Source organism: Bactrocera neohumeralis, chromosome 5, assembly GCF_024586455.1.
Source record: "Bactrocera neohumeralis isolate Rockhampton chromosome 5, APGP_CSIRO_Bneo_wtdbg2-racon-allhic-juicebox.fasta_v2, whole genome shotgun sequence".
Taxonomy (NCBI): domain Eukaryota; kingdom Metazoa; phylum Arthropoda; class Insecta; order Diptera; family Tephritidae; genus Bactrocera; species Bactrocera neohumeralis.
In genome coordinates, this window is record NC_065922.1 from 63,517,206 (window position 1) to 63,534,369 (window position 17,164).

Consider the following 17,164-nt stretch of genomic DNA (forward strand, 5'->3'; position numbering starts at 1 on the left):
TTGAGACATATTTCTACAATCAAGGCAAGTAATAAGTACTAATTACAGTTATAAGCTAAGCTACAAGCAATACGAAAAATACGATTTACAGTAAATATTCCGATTCCAGCTGTAAAATTTGATGTAACAAATAAATGAAAGGCGAACAAGTGAACTGCTGTAAGCGCGCGACTAAAGAGTATAGGTATCAACTTAATTTTTTTTTACTTTTTTAAATCAAACCACTTTATTCAACTTAAAACTTAAGACTGTACAGAATTGACAGATCGCTGTCAGTTGCTTACTTAAATCTAAGGTTATTTGGATATTGTCGGCCTGGTATTGTGGAAAGTGAGTGCCTGGGAAATATAGCATAACATATAGAATGGGGGAAGTTTTGGAGTGTGAAATTAGGAATGTGAAATTAAAGTGCGGAACGTAGCTATGTTATTAAAATATGGTTAGATAGTGGTATATATGTTTTAAGAGCATTAATTTATATCTTACTCTGACATAGCATCTCTAAGAACATGAAATAACATTTATAAAATGTTTGCGAATTTATGAGTATTTTGCATAAATTTTCAAAATTTCAAGTCGATTGGGGCACCTCTAAACATAGCATGAGATTACTGATTCTTCTTATGTTTAATATTTACCTAAAACAGCAACTTTCTACAGGTATACCGAAACAGAAATCAAAAACTAATAAAATCGCTCCACTCTATTATACATATACTATATATAGTTGTGTTCATAATAATAGCAGTACAAGGTATACCTAACTTAATATAAATCACTAATATATTTTGAAAGAGTTTTTTTAAAGCTAAAATTGGGTTTCGGCTAAAAGTAACAGTATATAAAAGTAATGCTTGTGTGAAAACTAATACGAGTATACCTGTATTATTCCGTCTTCAAACAAAATTACTACGGTTAAGAAATTACGCCCCAGGAATCAGGAAAATACTAGAACCACACAAATAATAGACCGAAAAAATTACATTAAATTAAGCTTTTGCACTGCTACTAATACAATTAAGTAGTGGTCAATATTTTCTATAAAACACATACTAGAATTAACAAAATAACGGAAGAGAAATGTAGCAGAGAGGATGGTGAGTTATAAGTATTAATCCTCCTATCAGAAGATGCTATAAATTTTGCAACTGACCTCTAATGTCAATTTCTGTTTTGACATTTGTGTAGTAAACACATGCGAAATACACGTAAATAAACAATGGTACGCTACACTGCTACAGAACGCGGGTTATTGGTGACTATTTATTTGACCAATAATCGGTCGGTGACTTTGGCACAACGTGAATTTCGTCGCAGATTTCCTGGCCGTCCGACGCCTACTGGTGCAACACTGCGACGTTTAGCCACTCGCCTCGTAGAGACTGGCACAACACGAGATGCTGCGAGGCGTGGCAGACCCCGGAGTAGCCGTTCTGCAGAGAATAGTGCTGCTGTTGCCGAGGATGTCAGGAAAGCGCCGTCGACATCGACCAGACGATGTGCCACGCAAATGGGTATCAGTCGACGGTGTTTACAGCGAATTTTGGTACAAGATTTGAAGATGTTTCCGTACAAAGTCCAGACAGTGCATCAGCTGTTAGCTGCTGACCGCCAATCGCGTCTAACATACGCTCAAGCCATCCTTAATCACCACCAAGAGGAAGATGATTTTTCATCAAAAATAAGCATGAGTGATGAGGCTCATTTCGATCTTAGCGGGTACGTAAATAAAATTTACGCTTCTGGGTCACTGAAAATCCGCGTGTAACCTACGAAGAGCCATTACACCCGCTCAAAGTCACTGTACAGCATACCTGTTTTCGCTGGAGGAGTCATCGGACCTTTTTTCTTCAAAGACGTCGCCAAACGGTTACTGTGAGTGGTGAGCGCTACAGAGCAATGATCAACGAGTTCTTTTTGCCGCAACTTGATGAATTGGGATTGGAAAACATGTGGTTCCAACAGGACGGTGCAACGGCACACACTGCACGTGCCACAACCGATATGCTGAAGGATGCATTTCCTGGGCGCCTAATCTCCCGTTTTGGCGATTTGCACTGGCCAGCAAGATCGCCTGATTTGACCGCTCCAGACTTCTTTTTGTGGGGCTTTTTGAAGTCGCGGGTTTATGTCAACAAGCCTCAGACTCTTGCAGCTCTTAAAGACAATATCCGTCAAGAATGTGAGGACCTATCGCCGGCAGTTCTGGCCAAAGTGATGGAAAATGCCATGAAAAGGGCTCAAATGACAATCAACTGTGGCGGCGGCCATTTACATGATATCATATTCTCGACTTGATGTAAAAAAATTTAAAAGACCAAATAAAAATAATCCACAAGCAGAATCAAAGTTTTTCATTTTTTAAAAAAATTACAGCCAAAAACATCGGAAGGTTATTTTGCGCCACTTTGTATATGTACCTAAGCATATGTATGTTTGTATACATTAAACTGGGATGTTCATGAAAATGTATTAAAAATAAATTGTACTCCAATGTTATCTATGCACTTATCTCATACATACAAATTATACATATGAACATATCAGCTCCCTTTCAATCCACTCACACATATTTGGCAATAACATATACATACGTACATTCCAACACTCATCGCAATAGCAAAAGTCATCGTCCTCTACATTATCATAGCTGCCATCATCGTCCTCCCCATAATAATAATTAACGTCATCGAAGCCCACACCCAGTGGCACATCATTGTGTGCACCGCACTCCTCATCTTCTTCCTCATCAGGGTGATCTTCAAAACAATAGCCATTATTCTCATAGTCATCTGGCTTATTGGCTGTTGCTGCCGAGCATTCAACCGCGCTGCCACATGCCGCGGCCGTATTGGCGGCGAAATGTCTGCGCCGACAACGACGACACGGGCGCACCGCCTCGGCAAAGCCACTAATATCCGGCAGCGCCTTATTACACACGCGACAATGTTTGGACGGTGGTGTGCCCTCGGCGTTTTCGGCGGCTTGTTGTTGTTCGCGCGCATCAAAAGCATGCCGTAAACGCTTACGTAGCCGCTTGACGCGCCACCAATCCTTCCACCACACCCAATCCATATTGGACATACTTCAAGTGGTTTCTACGCACAAATTTATCGATTAATAAAAATCAATTTTGATGCAGACAATTTTAGGTCGATTGCTCCAAATAAAAAAAGAAAACAAAAACAATAAATAAAAAAAAAGCGAGAAACAAGAAAAACTCGCTAATAATCGAACGCGCACCGCGGATCTAGTATAAAAATATTAAGCACTCGTTTGAGTACACTCAACGGTAATGGCGCCGCTTCAAAACTGAAAACCGACAGCTGTTTCGTACACTCGATCAGTCATAATTTTGCATAGCACTTATCGCGGCGCACTTGCTCTCCGCGCTGTTTCGAAAACCAACTGAGTAAACGATTTTGTAAATAAAATACGAGTAAGAAATTTGCGGGCAATATGCCTATTTTGCTATACTACGTAATTTATATGTGTGTAAATATGTATAATATAGACTCAGAGTAGCCAAGAGTACAGTGTTAAATGTGAAGAGCGTACGCTGTCGGCAAATAAAGCGTTATTTACATACATTTTGCTGCTCGCATAAATGTCATATAAAACTTGTGTTAAATATGGCATACTATGAGAAGGTGATAATGAAATCTATGGCATTATGTTGAAAAAATCGACTTAATTTAAATAGGGATTTTAAATAATAGCAAATTTCTCGATATATTTTTTAATGACAATTTGAAAATTCGGACACAAATACGGTTAGTTTGCGATAAATTACAAGATCGATTTTCGAAACAGTGAAATAACTCAAACTGTCTTCAGTATTAAATAACAATTGATTAGATGATTAAGTTCATTTAAGCTATTTTAAAATATCTCTAGAAAAGTTATCAAGTATTTCACACACTCCTAAACATATCGCACACTAACTACAAAATAGTAATACCCTTATCTACGCAAGAAACTTCACTGTCACCACTATCTTATATAACTAAAAAATCACCCTCAGGTCTACTGTGCTGTTTGCATCCTTTGCCATTTTTCGAGTAGTGACTGTTTTGTAGTTAGTGTGCGACAATCAATTTTGTTTGGAAACTGGTTCAAAGCACTGATTTCAGCTATTATTTTTGATAATAAAACAAGAAAAATCGTAAACTTCGGCTGCACCGAAGTTAAAAAGTTACCCATTTCGAGGTTCCCTAATTTTTTAATGAGAAAGCTTAGAAATTTCAGACTTAATAGGGAATGCTTATTATCATTCGAAAGAACTTCTTCTTCTTCTTCTTAATTGGCGTTGACACTGCTTACGCGATTATAGCCGAGTTAACAACAGCGCGTCAGTCGTTTCTTCTTTTCGCTACGTGGCGCTAATTGGATATTCCAAGCGAAGCCAGGTCCTTCTCCACTTGGTCCTTCCAACGGAGTGGAGGTCTTTCTCTTCCTCTGCTTCCCCCGGCGGGTACTGCGTCGAATACTTTCAGAGCTGGAGTGTTTTCGTCCATCCGGACAACATGACCTAGCCAGCGTAGCCGTTGTCTTTTAATTCGCTGAACTATGTCAATGTCGTCGTATATCTCGTACAGCTCATCGTTCCATCGAATGCGATATTCGCCGCGGTCAATGCGCAAAGGACCATAAATCTTCTCTCGTAACGTCGACTCATCGGTTGCTGTCATCGCCCAAGCCTCTACACCAGCAGAGCAGGACGGGAATTATGAGCGACTTATAGAGTTTGGCTTTTGTTCGTCGAGAGAGGACTTTACTTTTCAATTGCCTACTCAGTCCGAAGTAGCACTTGTTGGCAAGAGCAATCCTGCGTTGGATTTCCAGGCTGACATTGTTGGTGGTGTTTACGCTGGTTCCAAGAGAGACGAAATTATCTACAACTTCAAAGTTATGACCGTCAACAGTGACGTGAGAGCCAAGTCGCGAGTGCGACGACTGTTTGTTTGATGACAGCAGATATTTCGTCTTGCCCTCGTTCACTGCCAGACCCATTTTCTGTGCTTCAAATTCGAAAGAACTTTATTTTGCATTTACTTTTTGAAGATTATCTCTTTCAAATGTTGGCCGCGGCTGCGTCTCAGATGGTCCATCCGTTAAGTAGAATTGTCGATGACGCGTTCGAGCATTTTGACTGGTAACTGCCGAAAATCACACGATCTTGGTGGCCAATCGACGGGCCTAAAACGTGTAATTATCTGCTCACCGAAATGTTTTCTTAATAAATCCATTTTTTGATACGATGTGTGGGAAGTGGCGTCGTGTTGTTGAAACCAAATGTCGCCGAGATCACGAGCTTCAATTTTTGAAGAAATGTGTACCGATGATTCCACCGGCCCACAACCCACACTAAAGCGTTGTTTTCTTCTCGATGAAATGCCAGCTCTTGAATCTCTTCAGTTTGCGTTTTCATCCCAAATACGGAAACTTTGCTTGTTTACATACCCATTGAGCCAGAAATGGCCTCATCGCTGAACAAAATTTGGCTCGAAAACGTTGGATCTTCTTGGAACTTTTCAAGAGCTCATAGAACGAAGCATATCGCGTGGGAATGTCGAGCGGCTTCAGCGCTTGCACAAGCTGTATTTTATATGCTTTCAATTTAAGATATCAGCGTAAAATGCGCCAAGTCATTCCATACATCGCCAAGTCATCGTGGTCTATTCGGTCGAATATTATCTAATAATGAATGCAAACTTAACATACCAGCCAGCTGGAGGAATCGCCACAGCCTCACCAAAATATCCTTTCAACCAAAAGTTAGATTAATCGCTGAACAAAATTTGGCCAACTTATTTTAGGCCCATTCACCGAACTTGCGACGCGTTTGATGGTCATTCGGCTTCGATTCCTGCACGAACTGGATTTTGTAAGCCCGGAAAATCTTCCATAAAGTGGATGCTCACAGCTTCAATTGTTGTCAGCGATGGCAGATGGACTCATTCGAGTATTTTCCGATGCTCTGTTCCACAGCAGCAATAGCGGTTTCAGTGGAGACAGTACGGCAGAACGGGTTGATTTAGAGGTAGCCAAAAAAACGGTAAAATCGCGTTTTCGGGAAACGTTTTACGCACCATTTTGGAGAAATCCATCTAAAAGACTATGCTCCTAAAACCGGTTTCGAGCCAGAGATTTTTAAGCTGTTTTGCAGACGTGGTTCCAGGGTAGGTATGTTCAAACCGAACTGAATTTAAATCAAGTAAGAGACCAACTACGAATAAAGTATTGTCTCACATAAAGCCGCACGTCTAAAAAACACCCGTTACAGCAGCAAAGTGACATATTTACTTTATAAGACAATTTCTGCGAATGCATTTGTAACTGGTTCTTATTTCTGAATTGATTTGAACCACACAAGAGCTATCATATCATTTTATGTCATGAACTGTGGACGTTAGGGAAAAACGAATTCCCGAAATACTGAGTTTTTTGAGAAGCTCATTTTTATACTCTCGCAACAAGTTGCTAAGGAGAGTATTATAGTTTTGTTCACATAACGGTTGTTTGTAAGTCCTAAAACTAAAAGAGTCAGATATGGGGTTATATATACCAAAGTGATCAGGGTGACGAGTAGAGTTGAAATCCGGATGTCTGTCTGTCCGTCCGTCTGTCCGTCCGTCCGTGCAAGCTGTAACTTGAGTAAAAATTGAGATATCATGCTGAAACTTGGTACACGTATTTGTTGGCTCCATAAGAAGGTTAAGTTCGAAGATGGGCAAAATCGGCCAACTGCCACGCCCACAAAATGGCGAAAACCGAAAACCTATAAAGTGTCATAACTAAGCCATAAATAAAGATATTAAAGTGAAATTTGGCACAAAGGATCGCATTAAGGAGGGGCATATGTGGACGTAATTTGTTTGGAAAAGTGGGCGTGGCCCCGCCCCCTACTAAGTTTTTTGTATATATCTCAGAAACTACTATAGCTATGTCAACCAAACTCTACAGAGCCGTTTCCTTCACGAACTTCGGATAATAACCACGCCCACTTCCCATACAAAGGTTATGTTGAAAATCACTAAAAGTGCGTTAACCGACTAACAAAAAACGTCAGAAACACTAAATTTTACGGAAAAAATGGCAGAAAGAAGCTGCACCCAAGCTTTTTTTAAAAATTGAAAATGGGCGTGGCGTCGCCCACTTATGGACCTAAAACCATATCTCAGGAACTCCTCGACCGATTTCAATGAAATTCGGTATATTATGTTTTCTTAACACCTTGATGACGTGTACGAAATAGAGGTGAAATCGGTTCACAACCACGCCTTCTTCCAATATAACGCTATTTTGAGTTCCATCTGATGCCTTCTCTGTAAAATATATGTATACATTAGGAACCAATGATGATAGCGGAATAAAACTTTACAAAAATACGGTATTTGAAAAATATATAAATGACGTATTATGAAATCTCGATTATCACTTTATCATGCGAGAGTATAAAATGTTCGGTGACACCCGAACTTAGCCCTTCCTTACTTGTTGAATATCACCTTATCATTTTCTTTGGTTCCCCACTCCAAAGTTAATAAGCGAAAGCAAAGACTAAACTGAGTATTACAACGGATGATCCAAGTTGAGGTACTTTTTACATTCATATTTGAGATTGAAGCTTGTGATCTCGGCGACATTTGGTTTCAACAAGAGGGCTACACTTCCCACACATCGCATCAACCAATGGATTTATTGAGAGAACACTTCGGTGAGCAGATAATTTCACGTTTTGGGTCGGTCGATTCGGCACCAAGATCGTGTGATATCACACCGTTAGACTTTTTTCTGTGGGGATATGTAAAGACTAAAATCTATGCGGACAACCACACTTCCCCTCAGGTCTTAGAGCAAAACATCACGCATGTCATTCGTCAGTTACCAGACGAAATGCTCGTACGAGTCAACTCCACGGATGGAACATCTGAAACGTAGGTAGAGATAATCTTCAAAAAAGAAATGCCAAAGAATGTTCTTTCGAATGATAATAAACACTCCCCATTAAAATTGAAGTTTCTGTGTTTTAGCTTTAAAAATTAGTTAACTTCGAAAAGGATCACCCTTTATATGAGTAGAAACTACATACAAATTATACTAAACAATAATGACTTTATAATAGAATTTGTGGCATACTAGGTATGTATAGACACTGTGATCTGCTGTCTTATCATTTTCTGTGTTCGAAACGCGTATTTTATAAATTTTTATATTGAAACTTTCACTTTCACCTAAATTATCAATCCAAGTTTTCGTATGGTGAAGCAAAGATAAGTTAAAGATTGCAGTAAATAAAATATCGTGTGTGCTACTATTAGAAAGTTCTTAAAGTCGGTCCATGTTTTGGCCATACTTTTATATGATTAATATAGAGATTTAATTCCAAACTATGACATAAAAATGTAACAATATTTAACATTAACACGAAGTTCGAACTTACGGAATTTATCGATTCCTTTATTATTTTATCTTTTACTTTTGTAATTGAATTGAGTAGTTAGAAATGTAAGTTTATATGTACATTGCTCTCCTTTCCTAAAAACCGAGTAAATAAAAACACGGCATTCAGTCGAAAACTAAGCACTTTATGGTGTTTCCTAAATAAATAGTTGATAACATGTCTGTAGTGCTTTACTTGAAAGTTGAAGAGCAGACAAATGATAATGATTACTTTTTAATTTGATAAATTATACACACTAAATCACGTGAAGATATCTCGTCAAATATAAAAGTTTTTGATACAAGCACTTGATTTTGACCATTCAGTTCGTATAGCAGTTAATGCTACAGTGGTGTGATATCGGCATCGATTGCGACAAATGAGCAGGCTCTTGGGGAGAAAAAGATGTGTGCAAATTTTCATATTAATATCTCAAAAACGGACATGGCTAAATGGACTTAGCTAGTCGCGCTGATTTATTCACTTTCTGGATGTTAGAAACTTCATGGGAAACTTAATATAAGCAGCCTATACCAAGTAAGGAAGGGCTAAGTTAGGGTGTAACTAAACGTTTTGCAAGAATCAAAGTCACAGAAATATTTTAAGGTTTAAACCCGTCAACCATAGTATCCGAATCCAAGCAATTATATGTAGAATTGAACTTCCCTAACTCAAATCACCATAATTCACAAAAACACTTCGAGTTTCGAAAGGAAATTGATATGAAATTTGACATCTATTGCCAATTCAAGTTTACTGGGGTTGCGCGGATCCAAATATTCGATACCTAGGGGCTTGAACAGCTTTTTTTGGATTTGGACTATTATTGGTCATATGGTGGAATACTCTAAAAGGATTATTCGTGCAAAGTTTTATTTTGGTCTAGGGTTTTGAAAAAATCGATTTTTTTGCTTATTTTGAAAGTTTAGAATTTCAAAAATATGACCTTGGAAGGTTTTTCAAAATTCGAATTATTTTCGGAGATACAGCCGATCTTGTGACGTGGAGTCCGTGTTCACTAGAATTGTCTCCTAAACTTTAAACGCGTTTTTCTCGAAACTACTTTTTTGAGGTGGACATGATATCTCAAGGTCTACTGAACCGATTCCTTTGAAATTTGGTATACATATATCTTTTTTATACAATGCTCTATCATGTCTGCCTTGGATTTCCAAAAATTTTGATTTGAAGTATTTTTAAAAAATTCGAAAAGGTCGAAAAAATCGGGTCAAAAAAAAATTTTTTTTTTCAAGTCGACGCCATTTTATTTTATTTTTTTTTTTTGAAAATGGTCAACCCGATAACGACATCCTTACTAATAAAGAATCTTCTTGTTTTTTGTGTTTTAGATCTCTACAAGGGTTGAAATCACGTCAACCAGGACGCACCGTTTTTTTGAAGCCCCCACTCCACCGGCCCGTATCTCGACGAATTTTGGTTTTTTTTTTCTTGCAATTTTTTTTTATATTATTAAAATGTCAATAAAAAACATATAAAAATGGCTAGTAAAAATGTTTTTCTTTTTTTTTTATCTTAGTTTAAAAAATGCTAAAATTCATGCGTCTAGACCAGAATACCCCCTTAAAGTTGTATTATATGGGAAAGGTGTGGTCCCGGTGCCATTTCGCCCATTTTCGCACTAAAATAAGAATGTTTGATGATTTTGATTAACAAGCTTGGTTGAAATCGGTCTAGCACAGGCCTGTCCAACATACGGCCCCCGGGCCACCATCCGGCCCATTTCATCCGGCCCGCCAAAGTCTTTGGGCATCCCAGTTGTTTGAAATGATTTTGCAGACAGTTAATTTTATATAACCACAGACAGTTCCAGGCTTTTCTGGCTGATGTCGGTTCAGATCACGAAGACATTGTATACTTCAGTCGCGTTCGCTGGCTCAGCAGAGCAACTACACTAAAACGATTCTATTCCCTGCTGGACGACTTAAAGATTTTTCTTGGCAACAAAGACCAAGAAATTACTTTCCTTACTGATGAGGAGTGGTTGGCTGATCTGGCTTTCCTGGTTGATATAACTAAATATCTTTCTGGCCTTAACTTAAAACTAACCAACTATGCACACAGTTATACGAACACGTTCTAGCTTTCACAAAAAAGCTTTTGTTGTTGGAAAAGCAGCTGGAGCAAAAGCAGTTGATTCATTTGGAGACCTTATCTACAAGAAAGCAAGATACCTTGGATTTTGACAAGTACGTGTTGATGTTACAAAGATTAAGGAACGAGTTTGACGACAGATTCGCAGACTTCAAATCACAAACTCCTTGCATGAAAGTGTTTCAAAATCCATTTGATGTTGAAATTGAAGGCGCTGCGCTGAGTTTACAGCTGGAGTTAATAGAATTGCAAAGCAGCTCTCATCTAAAAACAGCATATTGTCTTCCAAACTTAATTGAATTTTACAAAAAGTATATTACACCCAGTCAATACCCAAACCTTACTAAGCTGGCTATTCAACATATTTCTTTATTTGGTAGTACATACATATGTTTGCGAGCAGCTGTTTTCTCGCATGAAATTTAACAAATCAAAAACCAGATCATCTTTATTAGATAGCCATCTTAAAGGCATTTTGCGCATAGTCACTTCTAAAACTCCAGCTGACATATGTAGATGCGCTGTGCAAACAGAAAAAATGTCAGACAACTCATTAATTAGATTTTAAGAATTAGAATATCTTTATATGCTAAGGCCATAGTTACATTAATAATAATATATTAAGATTTATGTGATGTTGTTTTTTATAAATAAATTAATATACCAAAACTGAAGGTCATTTTATTTTTTTTTTTTTGGCCCGCTACGGTTATGAAAATGCTAAACCTGGCCCTTCACAAAATTATGTTGGACGGGCCTGGTCTAGCAGGTACTGAGGTGATTTTCCCTAAAGTGGGCTGTACCACGCCTATTGTCTAATTTTACACTGGCTGCTTTAAATCCCTCTCATACCATATTAGGGGGTGAAAATTAATGTCTCTGGCGTATTTAGTTATTGATTTGTCGCTCTTTAAGTAGTTTTTAACAGTACCGTTATATGGGGAAATTACACTGTTGTAGTTTTACACTGTTTGTTTCGAATTTGGCTATTGTAGCTGTAGGTGTCTAGAAGATATGTACATTAAACCTATTAGAGGGCAAGACCACGCCCACTTTTTCTAAATTTTCAGCCCACAGGTGCCCCTTGCTACTACGATCCCCTCTGCCAAATAAGAATTGTATATCTTATATTATTGTTTATCTTATTTTTTACTCAAGTTACAGCTTGCACTGACGAACAGACAGACAGTCACCCGGGTTCAACTTTTCTCATTATCCTGAGCCCTGAAGTCGACCAAACTATACTCGTAATAGATATTCATATCCATGATAAATCTTATTTATTTTCGTAGCTAACACAATTAGCTAAGAAAATGAGTCAAGCTATTAATTTAAATCATGAGCGTAATTCTCTCCTAAATTCCAAACTAAACACTTGTAGAGCTGAGGAAGAAAATGAAGCGTTAGATTTGTTTACAAATTTTAACGATTAAAAACTGGAATTTGAGTAAAAGTAAAGTTTGACCAAAATTTTACTCAAGTAAGATGTTTACCAACTTCTCTCACTCTCATTCGGTTTCTTGAATATTTTTAGTTCCCAAAGTGACTTAGATTTATTTTACAAACATTTATAGGTGCTAAAATAAATTTTTTCACAATTGGTAAAATTGTTTTTTTTTTTTTTTACTAATGTGTAACCTTATGTGCTTTCTGTTAGCATTATCAATATGTATAGAAAGTTTCATAAAGAACTATTAATTGGTTTCGCGACAATTTTATTTTTAATTTTATTAATAAACTTGTGATATTTTTTATTTTTATTTGTCTAGTTTTTTTATCCAAACTCTTTTTCTATTTTCACCATCCAATTTCTTCACACAAATGCCTTAAACTTACATCGTAAAACATATTTCAATCGAAAATTTGTCCAGCCACCACAAAATTATAAGTTTATCACAAAATATAGCAAAAGCGGAAATAAACTTTGAACGCGCACGCGAACCACTTCTTAATGCGCGCACCTATTAGATGATACTACAAACTGAATAACACATTGGCGATTAACTTGATACAAATATTCAACCACGTTTACAAATGTAGATAAGTCAAACGCGCCAAACGCGCGAAAATTGGTTTCAAATATTCATATATAATTGGCGAGTATATTTTAATAAAATTTTAGGCCAAACTTCCACTCTTGTTTGTAATATGCTTGTATTATAGTTAGCGCTGTCAAGTGGCAACAAGCGAGCTTCACACTCACTGACCGTTCACACCAGCTAAAGTGTGTGTTCTTAGTAAAACACTTTCGCTATAATCTCTGTTTTTATTCAGGTCTGAAAACGAACTCCAATTCCACCAAGTAATAGTAAAGCGCCTAAAGCACGCAACTACGACAAACGTCAATGAATGTTAATTAGGAAAAAATAAAGCAAAAATGCGATTTGCTATTTGTTGGTGTTTGCTAATCAATTTTGGAGCGCAAAGAAACGATAATAAGAAAGCAACGCTTCCCGCAAGCAGATTTTATAGCGAGCAGCTTAATTAAGGTAAGCAAATATGTCTGGAAGTTGTAAAATGCGATAACACCAAATAAAATCAAACTTTATTAATTTTATATAAATGTATGCATATACAAACATATGTATGTAAGTAAGGGCTGCCCATTTGAAAAAAAGATAATTCTTATGAAAGAACAAGAAAAAACATTAACTTCGGTTGCACCGATGCTAAATACCCTTCACAGGTGCATTTCTATTAGTAACTATGTGTTCAGTTTGTATGGAAGCTATATGCTATAGTTTTTTAGAGATTACATTATTAAAAAATAACATATACCAAATTTCGTGAATATATCTTGTCAAATGTGAAAGTTGACCATACAAGAACTTGATTCCGATCGTTCAGTTTGTATGGTAGCTATATGCTATAGTTAACCGATCTGAACAATTTCTTCGGAGATTACATTGTTGCCTTAGAAAATAACATATACCAAATTTCGTGAATATATCTTGTCAAATGTGAAAGTTGTCCATACAAGAACTTGATTACGATCGTTCAGTTTGTATGGTAGCTATATGCTATAGTTAACCGATCTGAACAATTTCTTCGGAGATTACATTGTTGCTTTAGAAAATAATATATACCAAATTTCGTGAATATATCTTGTCAAATGTGAAAGTTGTCCATACAAGAACTTGATTCCGATCGTTCAGTTTGTATGGTAGCTATATGCTATAGTTAAACGATCTGATAAATTTCTTCGGAGATTACATTGTTGCCTTAGAAAATAACATATAACAAATTTCGTGAATATATCTTGTCAAATGTGAAAGTTGTCCATGCAAGAACTTGATTCCGATCGTTCAGTTTGTATGGCAGCTATATGTTATTGTGGTCCGATGTCGGCCGTTCCGACAAATGAGCAGCATATTGAAGAGAAAATGACGTTTGCAAAATTTCAAAACGATATCTTAAAAACTGAGAGACTAGTTCGTATATATACAGACAGACAGACGATCGACTCAGCTCGACATACTGATCATTTATATATATACTTTATAGGGTCTCCGACGATTCCTTCTGGATGTTACAAACTTCGTGACAAACTTAATATACCCTGTTCAGGGTATAAAAACTGAGTTATTCGTGGGAGTGAGCTAGAGAATAAAACCTAGGCTTTAAAAAACTCGACAACGGAGCATTATTTGTTGTTGAACTTAACATATGGTAATATTCACGAATGTGCTTGAGCTGACAGTCGTCGTTCTTGGGAGTTTACCGGGTTCGTTTCGGCTATATATACCCGATTGTATATAATAGCCATTTCTTTTCTTGACTAAAATGTTGCCTCGTTATATGGCAACATTGTACAAATGCTTCATTACACCCTGTAAAATGTTCAATTTCTTAAATTATAAATGAACAAACAATTGTACCTATTATAAATCAGTTATTGCATTGTTTTCGTTTATAATTAGTACATACAATATAATAAATTTTTCGAACTGTAATTTATGAAACTAATGAAAAAACGTTTTTTAACTAAAACTTTTCCTTTTACTTCATTAAGGAGCGGGGGTAAGGTTTTTAAGTTAAAAACACACGTGTTTTGCGAATTTATTTCTCAAATATGGATCATGCAGCAATATTGAAGCATAAGCCGGTAACAGAACTTTTCCCAGAAAATCTTGAGAAAAAACACTTTACGGTGTTCACCCTAACTCGGCTTTAAAAAAGCAAGAATTTTTTTTTTAATATAAGCAAATCTTCCCTCCAACGATTTTTTTTCAATTTTTTTCTATTTAAAGTGAAAACTGCTATTTTCACTAAAAAAATCCGCCATTTTGTGGCTGCAAAACACCCTTAATGTAAAAAAATTAAAAAAAGGGTTGTTTTTTATGTCAAAAATGTGTACAAAGTTTGAAATGGTTCAGTCAAGTAGTTTTAATATAAATTTATAAACTTAATGAGTGACGAAAAAAATTGCACTGTATTGTGAAAAGTGTGCTCAACAATGTACAAATGGTCTCCGAATAAAATTGCTCAATCCATATTTATGAAATAAATTCGCAAAAAAGCCATTTTTTACCACAAAAATCCAGAATATTATACAATACAGTTACAAAGTGTAAAAACAGCAGCTGTGTGCAAAAGTAACTTTAAAGATGCCGTATGTTGGATTAAGCTACAACGACAATTCGGAGACGAGTCCCCTTATAGTTTCAGTATAGGAAACAACTTAGACAATTCGTTCAAAAAGAATATTTTGGTGTTACATCTACAATTTTTTTTATTGATTGAAATACTCAAAAATGTTGAAAACGGGCAGAGGAATTCATTTTTCAGTGGAACTTATCGCAGCTGATATCGTCACAAATATCGTCCGTAAGTTTTAACTGTAACAGTGAATATAACTTGTTAATGTTTATCTCTTTTACTCTATAAGAATCTCAGAAAGCCAATGGCACCTGTCACACGTTCACTATTTATTTTAATATTTAGAACGTGATTCATATTGAGCATTGATGAATCGCGAGTGAATGTTACACGTTCAATCTTTAACGCGCCATCATAATAAATCTTGCCTTTCAAAGAAAACAAAAAAAAAATGCTTTTGATTTATTATTTTTGCTTAGAGATTCAGGAAAAAGAAGAAAAAGATTGATTTTTTTCGATTTGCATTATAACACACCTTAACATAATAAGCAAATATTTGAATTTACTCATCCAGAAGTGTAAGGGTACATATAAATAAATAAAACTTCGTAGTCTAATAATACTGATAGCATCCAAATATATAATATCAATGGATAAAATCTAAGCCAGCATATGTTTATTGTATACAATAATTTTTTATATAGTGAATACTTAAAAATATAATTGTTAGTTTTGTAAATGTCAACACAAACAGGAAACCGGAATAACTAAAATAAATAAAGCTGCGTCATGCACTGCAGGTCGACACGACGCGGCGTATGAGTAACATGCCAACATTAGAAATACCAAACACATGCAGCGCATTCAGATTCAAGCAGACACAGTGGTCCAATTGTAGAGCGTAAGTTATTAAAAGTGTAACATAAAGGAAAGAAAATTAAAGAAACTTGTGAGAGCTCTTAGATTCACCCCGTAAGTGTAGGAGGAGGAACGAATATCCAATGGCTGTACAGTGGAGGCAACATCTATATAGTTGATAGAAATGAAATATAAGAAACAAACAAGAAAGACAATTTAAAATAAGAAAATTAGAAATGAAATTGGAAAAAAATAACTTTAATAATAAAAAGCGGTATTTTTGTGGAGTTTGTTTATACTTATGTATGTGACAATTTCAAACTATCAGCAAAATAAAATTTGTGTTTAGTTTATAAGATTTCTTTTTTGTCATCAACACTTTCACTTTCATTTAAAACTTCCTTTTAACTTATCGTGAGCTTTTAAGAAACTCAAATTTTTGAACGTTTTGTAATTTTAATATGTATTTATTTATTTTTGGTTTGGCAGTTGTCAGTTTTTGTTGATTTTTGTCATTGTTGTTGTGGTTATCTTCACTCTATTTGTATAGCAAGGCTCAATCTAATTGTCAACGAAATCATCTACCGAGAGGCCCCGGAAACATGATGTTTCGATGGGGTCGGAGTATAGAGATTCATTGGGTATGCAAAGTGGTGGTTAGACCTATGCGAGGATTCATTGCACACAGATCAGTTATGTAGGTATTTGGTATGTCGATGTCGACTTTGTTATTGGCTTCACTCTGAGTGGCTTTCAGTGCGTGTCTGAAATTAGTTGTATTCATAAAATGTTCTACATATGTGGTTGACGTAATCAAGGTATGATTTCTTAGCGCTCCTAGGCTCTGACCTATACAGAGGGGTGATTTCTACGAAAGTACTCCACCAGTAACTGTTTGGAGAGGAGTGTTTTGTGTTCACTGTTATTGTACGGAGCGCAGTCTTCTGGCAAGTATGAAGCTTTTTCGTACATAATAACCGGCCGGCCGATTGCATTAAGTTGCCAACAACGATTCTTTGCCTTTTTCTCAGGTACTGTGCGGCTGCCAACTTGAGTTGTTGTTCTAACGGGTACCTAGTCCCCGTAGAGGTGGTGAGGGATAGCCAATTTGTCGTCGGCGGAAGACCCAAGAAACGTACTGTTTCGACT

General features: G+C 36.4%; 1 protein-coding gene across 20 annotated transcripts in view; it reads right to left on the reverse strand.

Annotated features, from left to right (window-relative positions):
- LOC126759142 (inositol hexakisphosphate and diphosphoinositol-pentakisphosphate kinase) overlaps positions 1-17,164 on the reverse strand; it is a 48,909-nt gene that overhangs the window by 29,244 nt on the left and 2,501 nt on the right. For 10 of the 20 annotated variants that reach the window (XM_050473770.1, XM_050473768.1, XM_050473767.1 and 7 more), the window contains exon 1: positions 2,599-3,306. The exons of 5 other annotated variants lie outside the window; for them this stretch is intronic. In XM_050473770.1, coding sequence (XP_050329727.1) covers positions 2,599-3,084 — 486 coding nt within the window. In that variant the 5' untranslated portion in view covers positions 3,085-3,306. Of the gene's footprint in view, positions 1-2,598; positions 3,307-12,394; positions 12,422-16,126; positions 16,183-17,164 lie in introns of those variants that run through there. 5 more of the 20 variants (XM_050473773.1, XM_050473772.1, XM_050473774.1 and 2 more) reach the window with 2 other exon arrangements.